The 17,526-nt window shown below is 38.4% G+C and overlaps 2 protein-coding genes across 2 annotated transcripts; one reads left to right on the top strand and one right to left on the bottom strand.

Annotated features, from left to right (window-relative positions):
- Window positions 1-798: 798 nt before the first annotated feature.
- LOC148870732 (uncharacterized) lies at window positions 799-1,869 on the bottom strand. The gene is made up of 2 exons (XM_088969989.1): window positions 1,710-1,869; window positions 799-1,436 (listed from the first exon to the last, which is right to left on the bottom strand). Exons 1-2 carry the CDS (start codon window positions 1,867-1,869, stop codon window positions 799-801), a joined length of 798 nt encoding a protein of 265 aa, XP_088826115.1.
- A 9,926-nt stretch (window positions 1,870-11,795) lies between these two features.
- Window positions 11,796-16,292, top strand: LOC148870731 (O-fucosyltransferase 28-like). The gene is made up of 8 exons (XM_088967224.1): window positions 11,796-12,772; window positions 13,752-13,824; window positions 13,916-13,986; window positions 14,173-14,261; window positions 14,348-14,480; window positions 14,574-14,806; window positions 14,890-15,366; window positions 15,524-16,292. The coding sequence occupies exons 1-8, from the start codon at window positions 12,248-12,250 to the stop codon at window positions 15,774-15,776; spliced, it is 1,854 nt and encodes a 617-aa protein (XP_088823350.1). The 5' UTR covers window positions 11,796-12,247; the 3' UTR covers window positions 15,777-16,292.
- Window positions 16,293-17,526: the final 1,234 nt, after the last annotated feature.

Below are 17,526 nucleotides of genomic sequence, written 5' to 3'. Positions count from 1 at the left end.
TTTTATATTGTATTTCACATTTACCTTCATGTTATGAAAGAATAATCAAAGAACAACTGCAATTTTCTTCATGTTGTCCACATGATCTATAGATAGATGTGGTTTTTCCTTGAAAACAGAAAAAAAAGGTGATGAGCATTATGAATGAGGTCAGGGAAAGCTAAGAAAAACCTGGATTTTAGAAGTGAGAAAAAGATTTGATAGATCTCGTGTTTTGTTTTCATTATTTAACAAAAGATGTGTCCCTAGATTGTGCTGAATGGAGGAATAGGACTTCTACCACTTACAATACTTAAGTGAGATCCAACATGAGCTGTGGTAGACAAGGTGAGTAATTTCCATTTCAGGAGAAATTTTAATTCTTCAAAATGAGAAGTTTCAACAAAAATTCTGAGATGGAGGAATTTCCACTTCCTTCCACTAACTTAGCCACTGATTAAGGGATTAGGTTCTTTATTAGTTATCATATCCCTAAGCCATAAGAACATAACCACATAACCACTAATAACCAGACTTAGTCTTAAGCTTAACCACTAACAACCAGTCATATTCTTAAGCTTAACCACTAACAACCAGGCCTAGTCTTAAATAATAATTGTTTAACCACATTGATCACTTCCTAAGGAGCCAACCTTTGGCTTTATTGACCTATTCCTATGCACTGATAACAAGAAAATAGAATAAAAATAACTGATAAGAAAATGAAGCAGCCCTGATGCCACATCACGTCTTGCATGGGCCATGCATGGGACGTTAATCAACGTATTTGGGATTCCTCATGGGTGTTCTCAGCGACCTTCATGGCTTATCAATACCTCCCCCTTTTGCTAGAACCTTGTCCTCAAGGTTAATAAATCTGTCCTTTATTTCTTGCATGTTCTCCCATGTGGCATCCTCCAGTAGAAGTTGTCTCCATTTGATCAAGCTTTCCTCTATAATTTTAGACCCCTTTTTGATCCAACGGGTATCTAGTATTTCCTCCGGTTCAATAGTCAAGTCACCATCTTCGGTCAGTGGGGGTATTTCGTTACTAACAGCAATTGTGTCTCCCCATTTTTTCTTGAGAAGGGACATATGGAATACCGGGTGAATGCGTGAACCTTCAGGAAGCTTGAGTTTGTAGGCCATCTTCCCAAGTTTTTCTTCAATTTGATAGGGTCCGTAGAACTTACACACAAGATTTTGATAGGCACGTTTAAATACAGAGTGTTGACGATAAGGATGAAGTTTCAAAAACACTAAATCGTCCACTTGATATTCAACGTCCCGTCGTTTGGAATCTGCGAGTTGCTTCATCCGATTGTTTGCTGCATGCAATTTCTCCTTGAGTTGTCTTAACAAGGCATCCCGAGAGGCTAAGCTACGGTCCACTTCATTTACCGGATAAGAACCTTCATCGTAGTGTGGGATCATCGGTGGAGGCCTTCCATATGGAGCTTAGAAGGGGGTCATTCCGGTAGATGCATGATAGGTAGTATTGTACCAGAATTCAGCTAATGGGAGGAAGGAGTGCCATTTACGGGGCTGTTGGTACGCAAAGCACCGAAGGTATTGTTCAAGACAACGATTGACCACCTCTGTTTGTCCATCCGTTTGTGGATGGTATGTGGAGCTCATCTTCAATTGTGTGCCTGATAATTTGAAGAATTCTTGCCAAAGACAACTGATGAATATTGGGTCTCGATCGCTTATGATGGATCGCGGCATACCATGCAATTTCACAACCCCTTCAGTGAATCTTTTGGCCACCACCTTTGTTGTATACGGGTGGGCGAGAGCCAGAAACTGTGTTGATTTGCTCAACCTGTCAACCACAACAAGAATTGAATTCTTACCATTGGAAGGTGGAAGGCCATCGGTGAAGACCATAGTGACATTATCCCATACTTGGAAAGGGATTTGAAGTGGTTGTAGGAGTCCGACAGGTAACAAGGTCTCACTTTTAGCACGTTGGCATACTTCACAAGAAGCAACATAATTTTTCACCGCTTGGTGCATTGATGGCCAATAAAATTGTTGCACTAGTCTCTTATATGTCCATAGTACACCCGAATGTCCACCCATTGAGAGTCGTGGTATTGTCGCAAGAGTTGTTGAATGATATGGGAATGAGGAGGCACCACTACTCGGTTTTTGTAATAAACTAACCCGTTGCGCCAGCTGTAAGGAATGCCTGGGTTTTCAGTTGCTTGTTGGCTAATTCTTTTCATGTAAGAGTTGTCACTAGCTTCGGCTTTGATTGTATCTCATAATGAAGTTTGAGACACAAACAAGGCATCCAAACTAGGACTGCCAGCCACCCGTGATAGTGCATCAACTGCATTGTTCTCCCGTCCTGGCTTGTATTGGATCTCATAATCATAACCAAGCAGTTTAGTTACCCATTTTTGTTGCTCGGGTGTGATTACTCGTTGCTCCAACAAGTATTTGAGACTGTGTTGCTCTGTTTGGATGTAGAATTTCCGGCCTAGCAAATATGGTCTCCATGTCTGAATGGCGTGAATGATTGCTAGCATTTCTTTTGCATAAACCGACCATGAGCATTTGGTGGCACCCAAGGCGCGACTCATAAATGCAATAGGCCTTCCCTGTTGTGACAGAACTGCCCCTATGTCGTTCCCCGAAGCATCTGACTCAATGATAAATGGCTCATTGAAGTTCGGCATTGCGAGTGTTGGGATAGTGGTCATAGCTTTCTTGAGTTCCTGGAAAGCATTTTCTGCTTCATCTGGCCACCCGAACTGCCCATTTTTTAGGAGATTGATGAGAGGATGTGCTATGATGCCATAGTTGCGGACAAATTTTCGATAATAACATGTAAGTCCTAGGAACCCACGCAATTAAGAGATATTAGTAGGCTTAGGCCAATTCAGCATAGTTTGTATTTTGCCTTGATCCACCTTAACCCCTTGAGGAGTTACAAGATGGCCTAAGTATTCCAGTTCTTGTACCCCGAAGGCACATTTGCTAATTTTGACAAAAAATTGATGCTGCCTTAGTATTTCCAAAGCCTTTTGAACATGTTCAAGGTGCATGTTCCAATTGGGGGTATAGATCAAAATGTCATCAAAGAAGACAAGCATAAATTTACGGAGGTACGGGCGAAATATTGAATTCATGATTGCTTGAAATGTGGATGGAGCATTACAAAGACCAAAGTGCATAACTAAGTATTCATAGTGGCCATTATGAGTGCGTAAAGCAGTTTTATGAATATCTAGGGGATGCACTCGAACCTGGTGGTATCCTGCCCGTAAGTCCAGTTTAGTGAAATAAGTAGCTCCATGGAGCTCATCAAGCATGTCATCTACCGTGGGAATTGGAAATCTATCTTTGATGGTTACAGCATTAAGCGCTCTATAATCAATGCAAAAACGCCATGAACCATCCTTCTTTTTAACCAACAAAACAGGAGATGAGAAAGGACTAGCGCTAGATCTAATAAGCCCCAACTTTAACATATCATGAACTTGCTTTTCAATTTCAGCCTTTTGGAAATGGGCGTACCTGTATGGTCTTAAATTGACGAGCTCGGTTCCTTCCTTTAGATTGATATTATGGTTGATTTCTCGTGTGGGCGGGAGGTGTGTTGGTTCTTGGAACACATCTTTGAATTTCTCTAGTAGTTGTTGCATCTCCGGGTTAACATCCTATGATGTTGGCTCAATGGTGTTTTGAAGGCAAATAGCAAACATTGAACTCCCTTTCCGCATGTCTTTTGAGATAGCTTTGACTGATGCGGGTTGAATTGATTGCGCATCGATCCTTTGTAGTTTCTAAGTTTGGTTGCTCCACTGGAACTCCATCGTTAGTTGCTTCCAGTTGCACACCACCGTTCCCAGTTGTTCCAACCAATGGACACCTAAGACCAAATCCAGTCCCATTAGCGGTAAAGCGTATAAAGTGAGGATAAAAGGATACCTTGGAGGAGAACTTTGACATATTCGAATCTGCCTTGGCATTTTAACGACCTCCCACTTGCCACCTTGACATTGAATGGTTCGGTTAGTACCACGGGCAATCGCAGCATATTGGCCACTCTTTCACTAATGAAGTTATGAGTAGAGCCACTATCAATTAATACAACCACCTCATAGGGACCAATTTTTGCCATTACCCGCATTGTTTTATAGGCTGTCCATCCCGAGAGTGCATGGAGTGAGATCTCGGGTTGTGGTTTCATTAGCCCGTCAGTTTCCTCCTCCTCCGAATGGTCGCCACTGCCTTCTAACAGTAGGAGTTGTGGTCCCTTACACTGGTGAGTCGGTGTAAACTTCTCATTGCAGTTGAAGCATAGCCCTTGCGCCCTTCGTTTCTGCATCTCGTCCCACATGAGCCTCTTCATAGGTAGAGTCATCTTGAACTTCGTTGGGGAAGGGAAGTCAGCGATGGGTCGGTTGAAAGGCCGAGTGGCTTTCCGTTGGCGCATTAGCTGCTCGTCTCTCATCCGTGCAAGGCTAATAGCTTCTTTCAGCGATCTTGGTTTGAACATCTGGATGCCGTCAGCTATGTCGGGCTTGAGACCTCCCATGAATGTCCCGACTAAGGCTTTTTGTGTCCAACCGTGTACCCGATTACCCAGCCACTCAAACTCTTTTTGATAGTCACGTAAGGAGCCTACCTGTTGGATTTTTTACAGTGCTTCGTCAAAGTCCTCACAGTCGGTAGGACCAAACCGTGCCCAAAGTTCTTCTTGAAACCTCTCCCATGTCACCTCCTTGCCTTCTTCCTTATAGGATCTGCACAACCATTGCCACCATTGGTTAGCCTCGCCTTCCAAATGGAAGGAGACCAAGTACACCTTGTGGGATTCAAGGGTGCCTTGATATTTAAAAAATTGGTCCACTCTTGTGAACTATTCGGTGGGGTCATCTCCGGCAAATCGAGGAAACTCCAACTTGGATAATTTGGAAGAGAACAACTGCCGTCTGATTTCGGAGTTGTCTCGAGATTCTTCTCTCACGTTGCGAGAACGTCTCGTAGAAGAGTTTGTCTTAAGCTCGAAGTTGTTGTTAGTTGATGCAGCTCGGTTGGAGAGTAGGGCTTCCGATAATTTGTTGATGGCATCTTCCAACTGATGAAACTTATCAGATACGCCCACCTCCATACGATTGAAGCTATCTTGGAGTCCTCCAAGTCCAGCTTCTAAGCCCTCAATTCGCTTCTTGTTAGTAGCCATGGTGCCTAGCTCTGATACCAAATGTTAGGACCCAATCAAAGCTAGAACTAAGGAAAAGCATTATGCTTAGGGTGAGAACAAACCACCAGATTTTATTGAACTTTCAACTGCCCTCCCATGCTGGTTGGGGGGTGTTTAAATACAAGAAAATTCTCAACTTCCTTCTACTAACTTAGCCACTGATTAAGGGATTAGGTTGTCTATTAGCTAGCCTATCCCTAAGCCATAGGAACATAACCACTTAACCACTAACAACTAGACCTAGTCTTAAGCAAAACCACTAACAACCAGGCCTAGTCTTAAGTAATAATTGTTTAACCACATTGACCACTTTCTAAGGAGCCAACTTTTGGCTTTATTGACATATTCCTATGCACTGATAACAAGGAAATAGAACAGACATAACTGATAAGAAAATGAAGCAGCCCTGATGCCACGTCACGCCTTGTATGGTCCTTGCATGGGCCATGCATGGGACACTAATCGACGTATTTGGGATTCCTCATGGGTGTTCTCAGCGGCATTCATGGCTTATCAGAAGCCGATCTCTTTGTGAGCATGGTTTTAAAAGGTGATTGAGACGAGGCGAGAGGTGTATGCCTCAAAGCGAGGCGGCCAAATTTTGCTTGGCCTTGGTAGCCTCGGTCTCGGATCAAGGGGCATAAGCCTCGGCTTTAGTGAGACGTAGGCATTTGGCCTTTGGCCTCAATTTATATGAGACTGTAACCTTAAGTTAAAAGGGTTTTGGGTGGGGAAAATTTGATTCAAGCATGGGTAGTTTTGGGAAAAATTAAAAGAAAAGTAAAAACACATAGGGCTTCCATCAACCAAAAATCTCCTCTCCCTTTTTCAACCGAACTCAAGAAGCTTTCTCAGTTCTATTTCTCAGACCGAAGCCCAAACTCTATTATGTAGTCTGTACAATCATGCAAACAGGTTCTCTTCCTCCTCCTTTTCACTTTTTTCTTATTTTTTTGTCTCAAATTCTTAGCTAGGTGGGCGGCAGATTTGTGGGAGGTTAGAAGTGCTGCTTTCTTTTACAAATCACAAATTCATAACCGTTGGGTGGGGCGGTAGATTTGTGGGAGGTCAGAGGTGATGTTTTGTTTCACAAATCACAAATTCATAACCATTGGGTGGGGCGACATATTTGTAGAAGGTTAGAGACTCAGATGTGTTGCATTCATTCACAAATCACAAATTCATAACCGTTGGGTCTCATATCAAAGGCAAGCTCACTCAAGTTTGAATCTCTCTATCGTACATGATAACAAACAAAAATGCATTCCGCATTCCAGAAGACCTGAACTGAAAGTCTGAAATGCATTGTAAATTTATAATTTATTAATTTGTTAATTGACTTGTTTCAATATTTCCTAAACTAAACAAGTAATCTTGAAAAGATTTAAACTATCAGCAGCTTGAACCATTGATTAATTCATTAAATGAATTATAAGTAATTATATAAAAATTTAATTATTTTTTTATAATTTTTTAATTTTTAGTTTGAGGCTCCTCAAACCATCTCGAAATGCCTTATCTCTTTAGCATCCAACTGCCTTGCCTCTGCCTCTAACTTTTTAAAACCTTGCTTATAAGAGTATTGAATCCGGGTTCGTGTCTAGAGTTGTTGTATTGGCCACTCATTCAACCACGGCATCTACCTAGATCTGGCAAAAAGTTGATTCAACCCGCAAAACCGACCTGATCCAATCCAATCCGAAAAAACAAGGTTAGGGTCTCATATTTAACTATCCGAATGTGGAAATGACCCAATTCAACCCGAAAAAAAATTGGGTTGGGTCATGAGTCAGCCTGCTCACCCGATTGTTAAGTCTAATTGAGATTATTTATGTATTGTTAGAAGTTTCCACTCTTTAATTTTTTCTATTAAGTCTTTACTTTTTATTGTCTATTCCTTAAATTGTTAAATGTTTAAGCTTTTTATTTTATATTTGGAATTTTAAGATTAATTCTTTTAATTTTGACATTTTTCATGTAATTTTTTTATTTTTTTTAAATTCAATTATTTTTTTAGATGACCCGAATTGACCCATGGGTCAACCCCAACCCGAACATTTAGGGTTGGGATATAGCATTTGATAACCCAACCTGAAATTCAACCCGACCCGAAATCAACCCAAAGTACCTTCACCCAACCCAATTGCCACGTCTACATCTACCCTAAGCCATTAATGTCGGGTTCAGATTGAACCTGATAACTGGGCCATTTTGGTCTTGCATCCGGTCCCGGTATCTCTTTACTTTTTTTTAGTTTTCGAAATAAATAAAAACAATATTTCATATTATAGATGAAATTAATAGCCACGTATCAGTCCTATTTTTCTATTATTTATTCTTTTATTTTCCTCCGTGTTGCCGTGTTGGAAGAAAATGGAGCGTGAAGAAATGCCGTCATTGATTGAGAAAATATATAGTTTTTTTTGGCAAACAGTGAGTAAAATATTTAAAAATATAAAATTCCAACGCGCTACTTTACATGTATAACCTGTAAAGACTCACTTTCCGTAACATTTTCCGCGTTGGACTTTGACTATTTCCAGATTCCAATCTGGCCACTGTCATTACAGCCTAGTGCCATTCCTCAACCGCCACCCATCTTTGATTCTTGAAGATCTGACAACTCAAGGGTGGTCCCGGATAATGAGATCGAATATAAAAAATAATAATTCTTTACCATCCGATCTATGTCTATGATGAATGTTGAATCTCAAGATAAAAAATCATCCCAGCGGTCCATTCCGATCTTCTCGACTCATTATCCAAGATTGATCCGGATGAGCGTACTATTCCCTATGTTGCAAAACTGTACGGTTGGAATTGCAGAATATCGTGTCCCCCACTTAATGAATGTAACCCTACGGTTTAATCATTGACTATATTGTCAATATTCCATACCGTGGGTGAACGACACGTGTCGACTACACTTCCCTAGCTAGAGGCTGGAGATGGAGAATACCGACGCTAGACGCAATCAAGTGGGGGTCAAACTAGAAAATGAAAAACGTGTTTTGTAAAATTGAGAATTCCCGCTTTCCTTTCCGTTAAATAACGAAATACCCAAAACACCCTTGAGAATCATACAATTTACCAATGCGTCTCGGCCACAATATACAGATTGATTTAATAAGAGTAAGGGCATGTTAAAGCAAATTTGCCAGTTGCTCGAAAGGAAACCAAAAGTTGTCTTCCTAAAAAATCATCCTTCTTTTTACTGTAATGATGGGTAACAACAATTTGATAATAGTTGTTTATTCATTGTTATTCTAGTTAGGAAAGTGACTCAAATCCATTAAGCAGCTGGAATCTACGGACATGATTCACTCAAAAGTGGGCCCACTATTTTTGTGTGACTTGATGGTGGCCCATATCTTTGTACTCAATTTCAATTAAATAATGAGCTTAAGTCTTATTTTATTTGAAAAAATTCCCGATTACCCTGTAATTTAGATCTAATGATTTATCTGTCATTAAACAGGTGTTAATCAGTCGTTAAGTAACATTTTAAAAAAATATCCTTTAAATATTACCTAGTTTTTTTATCAACCATTAAAATATTGACAAAAAATGAATAGTCCTAAATCTTTGCCTTTTTTATTCAAAGTTGGGGTTACTAGAATACCCACTAAGACATAATCTTAACTTTCTTGAATATAAGAGGCAATTTTTTGTCAACATTTGCATGGTTGATAAAGAAAATTAAATGACACTCAAAGGGCATCCATGTATTTTTCAAATGTCACTTAAGAGATGGTTAATAGCATGTACTGCATTGACACATTTTGAAAAGTTCAGGTACTAAATTGTTGCATTTTAAAGTTCAGTAACTAAAGTGGTGCTAAGCCCAAAGTACAAGATACTAATCGGAAATTTTCCCATTTTATTTTAACAGGTAAATTGCCGAAGCTTTTCCTAAAGTTTTTGATCATTGCTAAAACTTCCCCTGAAGCTCGGTAATTGTAATCACCCCCTAAAACTTTTTGACATAGTTGTAAGTATACTCCCTTTATTTGAATTCTCTAATAAAAAACACCAAAATGTCAAAATACCCATGGAATTACTATTGAGTCTAGTTTTTAAAGAAAGAAAAAACAATACGAACTTTATAAATAACAAAAAGAAGAGAATTTAAAGTTGTAGCTTTACCTACCTTCGACCAATTAATATGAAGGCAATTTTGGAAAATGGATCTACTTCAGAAAAGAGATTTTAAGGATTTGAACTAGCCATATGAGGTGAAATTTTAAAAAATAAACACTTTGGACAAAAGTAATTGCATGTGTATTTTGGACATTTTCATGCCTCTTTTTAGAGGATTCTAATAAAGGGGGTCTACTTGCAACTATATTAAAAAGTTTAGAGGAGGTGATTACAATTACCAAACCTATCTTAATTTATTGCTATCAATGTAACGGCATTAGACAATTAAAAGGTAAAGATATAAGTTGACATGTATAATCAAATTTAACTTTGGCAAGTCTTCTTAGTATAGATAACTAATTATTTGTCTTTAATGTATTCATTTAAAATATTCTTTATTAGGATTGTTTAAACCAGTAGCAAAAGTTTATGGAATTGTCACTTTCCATGTTCATGGTTACTTATTTTTATTTGGTAAATTAATGGGGTGTTTGACAACATGGTTGGTTTTGAATGCAAAAACAACTACCACATTAGCAACGTTATATTGTTTTGATGATGTGGCAGTTTTTGTTTTCAAAAACAAGACCAACAACATTGGCCAACACCTTCTTAAATAATTGTCTAAAACTCATCATGATTTTTTAGCATCTCTTTAATTCACCATAATTTTTCAAACACATATAGGGAACCCAATGTCAGTGACTATGACGTTAAACAAATTAATGGGTGTTAGTAAATTGCCATTTTACCTTTTAGTATATTCAATCCATTTTTCAATATTCCAGAACTGCCCTTATATTATTCGACCCAAAACCCATTTTTCAGCTTTCTTGGAATACTTTCAAACAACACAATAACAAAATGTCACTCAATGAGTAGAAATCTTATATACGAGGAAATTGGGCACTTATGGGCCTTTTAATCATAAAAATATGTTTAATAAGACTGATTTGCCATTCAGGGGCAATTTGGTCATGAAAATTGTATTTATGCCAACATGGACAACTTTTGTCAATGTATACTAATGGTGCTCTAAGGATGGTGAATTTTAGAAAATAAAAACTCACCGACATGGGATTTCCTGGACGTTTTGAAAAGTTATGATGAATTTAAGAAAATGTTAAAAAATCATGGTGAGTTTTAGATGATTTACCTTTAGTTTCCATTGATTTTTGAAAGCAATGACACTAGTTCATTGCTAATGTAGGCATTTAATAGGAAACATCAAATTTATTGTTTGATTGAGCCATTTATTAAATAAACATTTCTCTCAATTTATGTGGAAATTATTTATTAGAAAAAAAATATAAAAATGACATTTTTGGTTTTCATCCACGTCTTTTACCTTTCGACACATATAGCAGCACCCTAATGGCATCTAATAGTGGTGAGCTGTAAAAAACATTTATCAAATAAACGCCATCAATACCAAGCATCCCATTAAGGTGTTATTTTCTTTCACTTTATGGATGAATGCATGCATAGGCATTTTTTTTAATCAAGATTACATATATGTTTGACATAATTTCCGCTTATTAAATAAATGTTTGTACTTGATTATCTTCAAAATCGAGAAACACTACTTGATAAATATTTTGCCATAATTTATTGACAATTAGACATTATTAGGCACCATTAGATGCCACCTCAACAAAACATCGAATAAACACAGGCTGAGTTTGGAAGGATTACAAATGCAAATATGTAGAGTGCAAAACCTTATATTTTATATGTATTTACACTGTACATAATTGTATTTGTACTGCTTTTAAACTGAGTCTTAGATTGTGTTTGAAAATTATGTAAATGGAGTGTAAATCCAAGTTCAGGGTAAATTTACACTCTAATTCACTTTTAACCATGTTTAACAACATTACATTTATGCTTTTTCAAATGACAAAAAACACATTTTTCAATGCATATTTACATTGATAATAAGATGTAAAGGTACATCAATAGTAAATTTGCATTCAATTGATCTTTTGATAAAAAAAGACATATACTTTATTGGAATTTGTGTTTGTATCCATTATAATTTATAAATCTTTTAAATAAAAAAAAATTTATCATACAAAATTAACTCAACTTTACAATTTATATCAATCATTTTACATTCTACATTTTTTCCTTCACACTTATTTGTCCGATCGCAGCAAGTGTTATCCATAATTATGCAAACCTACAAAACCCAATAATAAAATAAACGCTAATTTGACGCCACTTATTTGATAGAAAGCCATATCAAACACCGCCTACATCTAACGGCATATTGAGCTGGTACGCTACTTGTCTTCTCCGATCTTTTGTCGGAAGGAAAAAACTCTGGTGCCGGAAACGGAAAGTCGACTCCTATAACAGTATAACTTTTATATTGATTTAGGGGCACATTTAATTTAAGCTAATTATAGCAAAGGGCCCGAAAATATGTGAATTCCAGGAGGAGGACAAATAAATGGAGGATTCGGGATTTCTAAGGGCAACTTAGTCACATATAGTAATATTCAGTCATCAAAGAGAAGACCACCAGGATCCAGAATCCTGAGAGTGAATAAATAAGAGAGAGAGAGAGAGACAGACGCCCTTGAGAATAGAAATATGAAGCCGTGGGGCTGTTGGTTTTAAAACCCAGGCCAGGCCTCAGCCTCAGGAATGAAATCAATCACACACTACGCCAAATAAACCCCTCTATTCGCCATAGATTTCGGAGCCCGTATTTAGAAACCCACGAGAGAAAACAAAAAAAAAAAAAAAAAAAGAAAGAAAAGAAGAAGAAGAAAAATTACACAGGAAGAGAAGCGACGGTTTTCAAGACGCCATTGCCGTTGCTTTGCAAGCTTCAACTATCCCTGTTCTTCTTGTTTGTTTTGTTTTCCCCCTGATTGCCATTTTTGGGCCTCTATACTGATGTCGGCCAGTGGTGGAGCGAACTCCTGTAATGGAAGTCCGAGACTCTCCGGGCCCACGACCAGGCGAAGAGTGACTGATTTCGTGGACGCAGAGAAATCTAGCTTCGAGGCTTTTACAGACGAAGAAAGCGGTGCCAGTGATGATGGTAATGGTGGTTGCCATCACCACCACCCCGTGATTCGGTATTTGTTGGTGCGTCTGAGACTCTTCTCTTTGCCGGAATGGTTGCTGCTTAGCATGGAAAGCATGGTTATGTCGATGGTTTCGATGGCGCAATCCTTCAAATCTGGGAAGAACTTGTGCCGGCGGATTATTCTGATGCTAATATGTTTGGCGGTATTTTCGGTATTTTTGAAGTTTTCTTTAACGAATATCCATGTGGAGATGAATGGGAAGAGGAGAGAGAGCGGTTTCTTTATTCTTCAGACCTTTAAGGAGGAGTGGGCAATGGCACAGATGGCCGTGACCGAGAAAGAGGCCGGCCAGGCTGGGGTCTCGAAACGGGTCTTCGAAAAGCTCCCGGTAAGATTAAGATTTTGTTCTGCTTATTCTTTTTCTTGCGATTTCTTTCAAAAAGTTCTTCCGAGGAAGCAACTCATTTCCAACATAAAATTTTTCTGGGTCTCTCTTGCTTCTTTTTTCTTGTCTTTTTCAATAATGGGAAACTGGATCTTTTTCCTTCAGGTTTTCGATTCATTGTTTCTTGCTACAGAGATGGAAACAGTGGACTACAATAAATGTAATAAAACTTTGAGAATCTTGTTTGTTTTGTTTCTTTGATTCAATAATTTTTTTTCTCGAATTAGTTTCTAAAAATTGATTGAAGGTAATAAATAAAAATCTATTTTTCTGTAAGTGTGCAATTTGCTGCATAGCCTCTTGAATTGATTTTAGTATTTGTTTTAGGATGGTTGCTTGTATATGTCGCCCATCATGGTCTTCAATGATCTAATTCTGTTTTGGGTCTATCCCGCTTTTCCTCTTCCTATTGTATATTTTCATTTGGACTTTGAAAACAAGCTCTAACAAACCAGAAAATGTTAATATTGATCATGACCCTGGTTAAGCATTAAATGACAAAATCGCGAAAAAAAGTAAAATCTGGTTCGGTGAAAGTATTAAGCTTAGCTTAGACTAAGCATATCTTATAACGATTAATCGTCCCAATTTCTGACTTTTTGATGGCGTGTTACACTGAACATCTGAATATGCTGGTATTGATAAGGTACCGTCTTGTCTAATTGATGCTCTGTTGTCCTGAACAAATGTCTCTTCACCATTTTGAGATATGATTTCGTGACGGTAGTTTTCTCTTTCGGTTCTTTCTGTGATTGGATTTTTATTTCATAGCTACGAAATTTTGCTGGATTAGTTGTCTTTAAATGCATTATTGAAACACTTGACATGGGCCTAATTAAGTTTGGTTGAGTAGATAATTCATTGCCTTGGCTGTAGATTGGAATACATTTTTCTAATTTTTAAATGAACTCTTGTTCTACAGGTTCCTGAAATTTGGATGAAACCAAACAGCGATAATTACCACAAATGCATTAATCGACAAAAGAATCTAACAAGTATGTCTCAACTATCTTACCCCAAAACCTTTTTGCTGTGAAGTACTTTTCCTTGCTTCTTATCTTATTTCTCGAATATTTTTTTCTTTAGGGGGGTTGCAGAAGACAAACGGCTATATTTTGGTTCATGCTAATGGTGGACTGAATCAGATGAGGACAGGAGTATGTGTTTTCACTTGCAAGTTTTTTAGTATATTATGCTTTTTATTTCTTTCTTTCTTTTCTTTTTTTGTTCTTGCCAACCTTGCAAGTTCCTTTCCATTTTTCGCATCATCTTACCTTCTGTTGTCATGACAAAAAAAAAAGGAAAAAAAAAAACTTACCTTCCATGCACTAATTGGAATGCAGATATGTGATATGGTAGCAGTAGCAAAAATCATGAATGCCACTTTGGTTCTTCCTTCACTGGATCATGACTCCTTTTGGACAGATCCGAGGTAGAAATTGTTGGTTTTACTTTAGTAGAAAGGAAACTACAATATAAAATGCATTTATTTGATTTTTGACCTATTGATTTTTGCAGTGATTTTAAAGATATTTTCAACTGGAAGCACTTCATAGAAGTTCTGAAAGATGATATAGAGATAGTAGAGTTATTGCCACCTGAATATGCATCTGTCATACCGCTGCTAAAGGCCCCAGTTTCCTGGTCGAAGGTCTGTTGACAGTCAAAAGCTTTTAAATGTAAAGGGGTTTTTCTATTTCCCAACTCCCTGTTGCAATACAACAGTTTGTTTTAAATTTTGCAGGCTTCTTACTACAGAGAAGAGATGGTCCCATTACTCAAGCTGCATAAGGTGTTGAAGTTTACACATACTGATTCTCGACTTGCCAATAATGGTCTCTCCAGTTCAATCCAGAAGCTTCGATGTCGTGCAAATTACCAGGCACTCCGGTACACAAGTGAGATTGAGGAGCTTGGAATGAAATTGGTAGATAGACTTAGAAATGAAAGCAACCCATACATTGCACTCCATTTAAGGTATCTATCCAGGGATATCATCTCCATCAAATTTGCTCTTCTTTACTGTTTATCTCAATTAACAAGGCTATTTTAAATTGCAGATATGAAAAAGACATGCTTGCATTCACAGGATGCAGCCACAATCTTACCTCAGAAGAATCTGAGGAGCTTCGTGTTATGAGGTACAATGTCAAGCATTGGAAGGAAAAGGACATTGACAGCAAAGAGCGGAGGCTTCAAGGGGGATGCCCAATGTCCCCTAGAGAGGCTGCTTTGTTCCTCAAGGCCATGGGTTATCCTTCTACCACAAACATCTATATAGTTGCAGGGGAGATATATGGTAGCAATAGCATTGCTGCACTTCGTGCTGAATACCCAAATGTCTTCACCCATTCCAGTCTAGCAACAGAAGAGGAGCTGAAGCCCTTCAAGCAGTTTCAAAATCGCCTTGCTGCAATGGACTATATTGTGGCCCTTGAGAGTGATGTCTTTGTTTACACCTACGATGGGAATATGGCCAAGGCAGTACAGGGCCATAGAAGATTTGAAGGATTCCAAAAGACTATCAGCCCTGACAGGTATTTAGTGCAATAGTGAAACTCTATCTTATTTTCTTTCATCTCTTTACATGCAGTGCACAAGGTGGACAGGAAATGTACACATGACCTTTTTTGCCTGCGAAAATGCTGCAAATAGATGAGTTGATATTTTTGCTTTTGTTTCCCCCCCTTTCAGGCAAAATTTTGTGAAACTGATTGATCAAATGGACGAGGGTGTGATATCTTGGGAACAATTCTCATCGGAAGTGAAGAGTTTGCATCGTAATAGGATTGGATCACCATATCCAAGACAGATAGGAGAGTTCCCCAGACTTGAGGAGAACTTCTATGCAAATCCTTTTCCTGGGTGTGTTTGTGAAAAGTCACGGGCACGAACCAGACAGCAACAAATAGGTGTAAAGAACCACGGATCTGCTGTGCAAAGATAGAGGTTTTTTTTTCCTCCCTTTTATGGGCCTTCTGTAATACTGTAAAATGCAAAACTTCCATTCTGCAGAGATAGCACAGGTAGATAGTATGGGCTTGTGTAAAGAATTGTTTTCTAGCCCAATTCATAGGTTGTGGCAGCATATGAGTTTTGCTTCCGAGAGAGGGATCTTGAGGCTCCTAATTCTATGTGCCATCATGACTAGTTCCAGTGTTCTACACAAGTTGAGGAAAACCGACGTAGCTTTGTTTAAGGAGGTGGGATCAAAAGAAGATATGTGGAAGGCAAATAGAGTCCCAGGAATATAGGCATCATCCCAATCAAAGAATAGAAGATATAGTCCATTTCAACTATTTTATTGCAGTCACCATTTTTTCTTACAGATTATCATTGTTCTTTGCATTCTCTTCTAATTCCTCCATTCAGTTTTGACATATGATGGCCTAATTGGGCTTCAATTATTGGTTTGAATAATGTATTATTTGATAAAGAGAAAAATAGATCTCTCTTTTCTGCATGTGCCCATTTGATTTCCTATTCTCTTTGATTTTTTCCCACTTAAAATTTCTTGTGAAGCTAGAACAGAAAGCAAATTGGTGAAAAAGAAATGGGTAACACACAAAATTCTGTTTTTTTTTTTTTTTTTTGGGGGGGGGGGGGGCTACTGGTGGATATGCCTCTGTTAATCCCTTTGGAAAACTGCTGGTTCCGCCCCCTGTATTGAAATAAAAATGAGCCTAGTAAATTCATTATTTGAACAGCTGCTTTTACATTGTTCACTGTTGAGTGAAGAGTTTCCGAGAGAAAGCATCTGATGTGATTTCTGATCCGTCTAGAAGTGTTCTTCAAAGGTCAAGATCAAGGGAGAAGCTCTTCTATTCGGATGGCTTCAAAGATTTTACCTTTCCATGTGTGTCAAACTTGTATTCTTATGCCGTTTGGAGTCGTAATTGTTTCCAAGAGTGGAGATAGAACGTCTATGATCCCCTTTACTCTGATGGATCTCGACCCTGCCTTGAAGATAAGTACACCTTATCATGAATCATGATGCGACTTAGAACGAGCTCAAATTAGAAAGAATGATTAACCTGATATTTATAAGATTTGGTAAAGGAGACCAGAGCAAAGAAGATTTGGATTGAAGGAGACTCCAAATTAATCAAAACATTCATGGCTTGCAGAACAAAATATCCTTTCCATTATGAACCAAGATTAAAAGTCCAAAGCTTCCGTGTTGATTACACGGAACGACCCATAACCTACCATTCTAGGCTGTTGTGGTTTTGAGTTGGTACCGGAAGCCAAACCAAGCTCCAAAATGGCATCTGGGTGTGGAATAGTGCTGTCGTGTGGGTATCATCATTTCTCTTTAGAATGGTGACAAGAACAGTGAACCAGAGAGAATTCTTTTCCATGGCCGTCCACCAAGGAGAGATGAGCTGTTGGACGTTGGAGGGTTTTCGAGTTTTCTACACAAATGATGCTGCATAATGACTATGGTGCTGACTGAGGAGTTGCTTGCTTCCACAACTCGGAAGGAGGGTCAAGGGAGTGTTGTGCTCCACTAAATCGCCGCCTGTGTCCAAAGTCGAAAACAAATGTGTAATAGGCGACTTTTGGTCCCCATTCCCAGTGAAGAAATCATGGTTAGTGATGAGGGTAGGAGGCGGCTTATAGTGGATGGGTGTGATTCATCTAACAGTCTAAAGCGCCTTTATTTTCCCCCATGCTTTTGCGAAAATACAAGTGGT

This window comes from Nelumbo lutea, chromosome 2 (genome assembly GCF_056320005.1).
Source record: "Nelumbo lutea isolate HS-2025 chromosome 2, American lotus-T2T, whole genome shotgun sequence".
Lineage (NCBI taxonomy): Eukaryota > Viridiplantae > Streptophyta > Magnoliopsida > Proteales > Nelumbonaceae > Nelumbo > Nelumbo lutea.
The sequence above is the reverse complement of the archived record's forward strand: the minus strand, read 5'-3'. Positions and strand labels throughout refer to the sequence as shown.

Coding starts and splice junctions, on each gene's coding strand:
- LOC148870732 (XM_088969989.1), bottom strand. CDS start 1,869: ATGGTCTTCACCGATGGCCTTCCACCTTCCAATGGTAAGAATTCAATT. Junction 1,437..1,709: donor AGGGGTTGTGAAATTGCATG/GTATGCCGCGAT, acceptor CCCCCTTCTAAG/CTCCATATGGAAGGCCTCCA.
- LOC148870731 (XM_088967224.1), top strand. CDS start 12,248: ATGTCGGCCAGTGGTGGAGCGAACTCCTGTAATGGAAGTCCGAGACTC. Junction 14,481..14,573: donor CCCCAGTTTCCTGGTCGAAG/GTCTGTTGACAG, acceptor TAAATTTTGCAG/GCTTCTTACTACAGAGAAGA. Junction 15,367..15,523: donor AAGACTATCAGCCCTGACAG/GTATTTAGTGCA, acceptor CCCCCCTTTCAG/GCAAAATTTTGTGAAACTGA.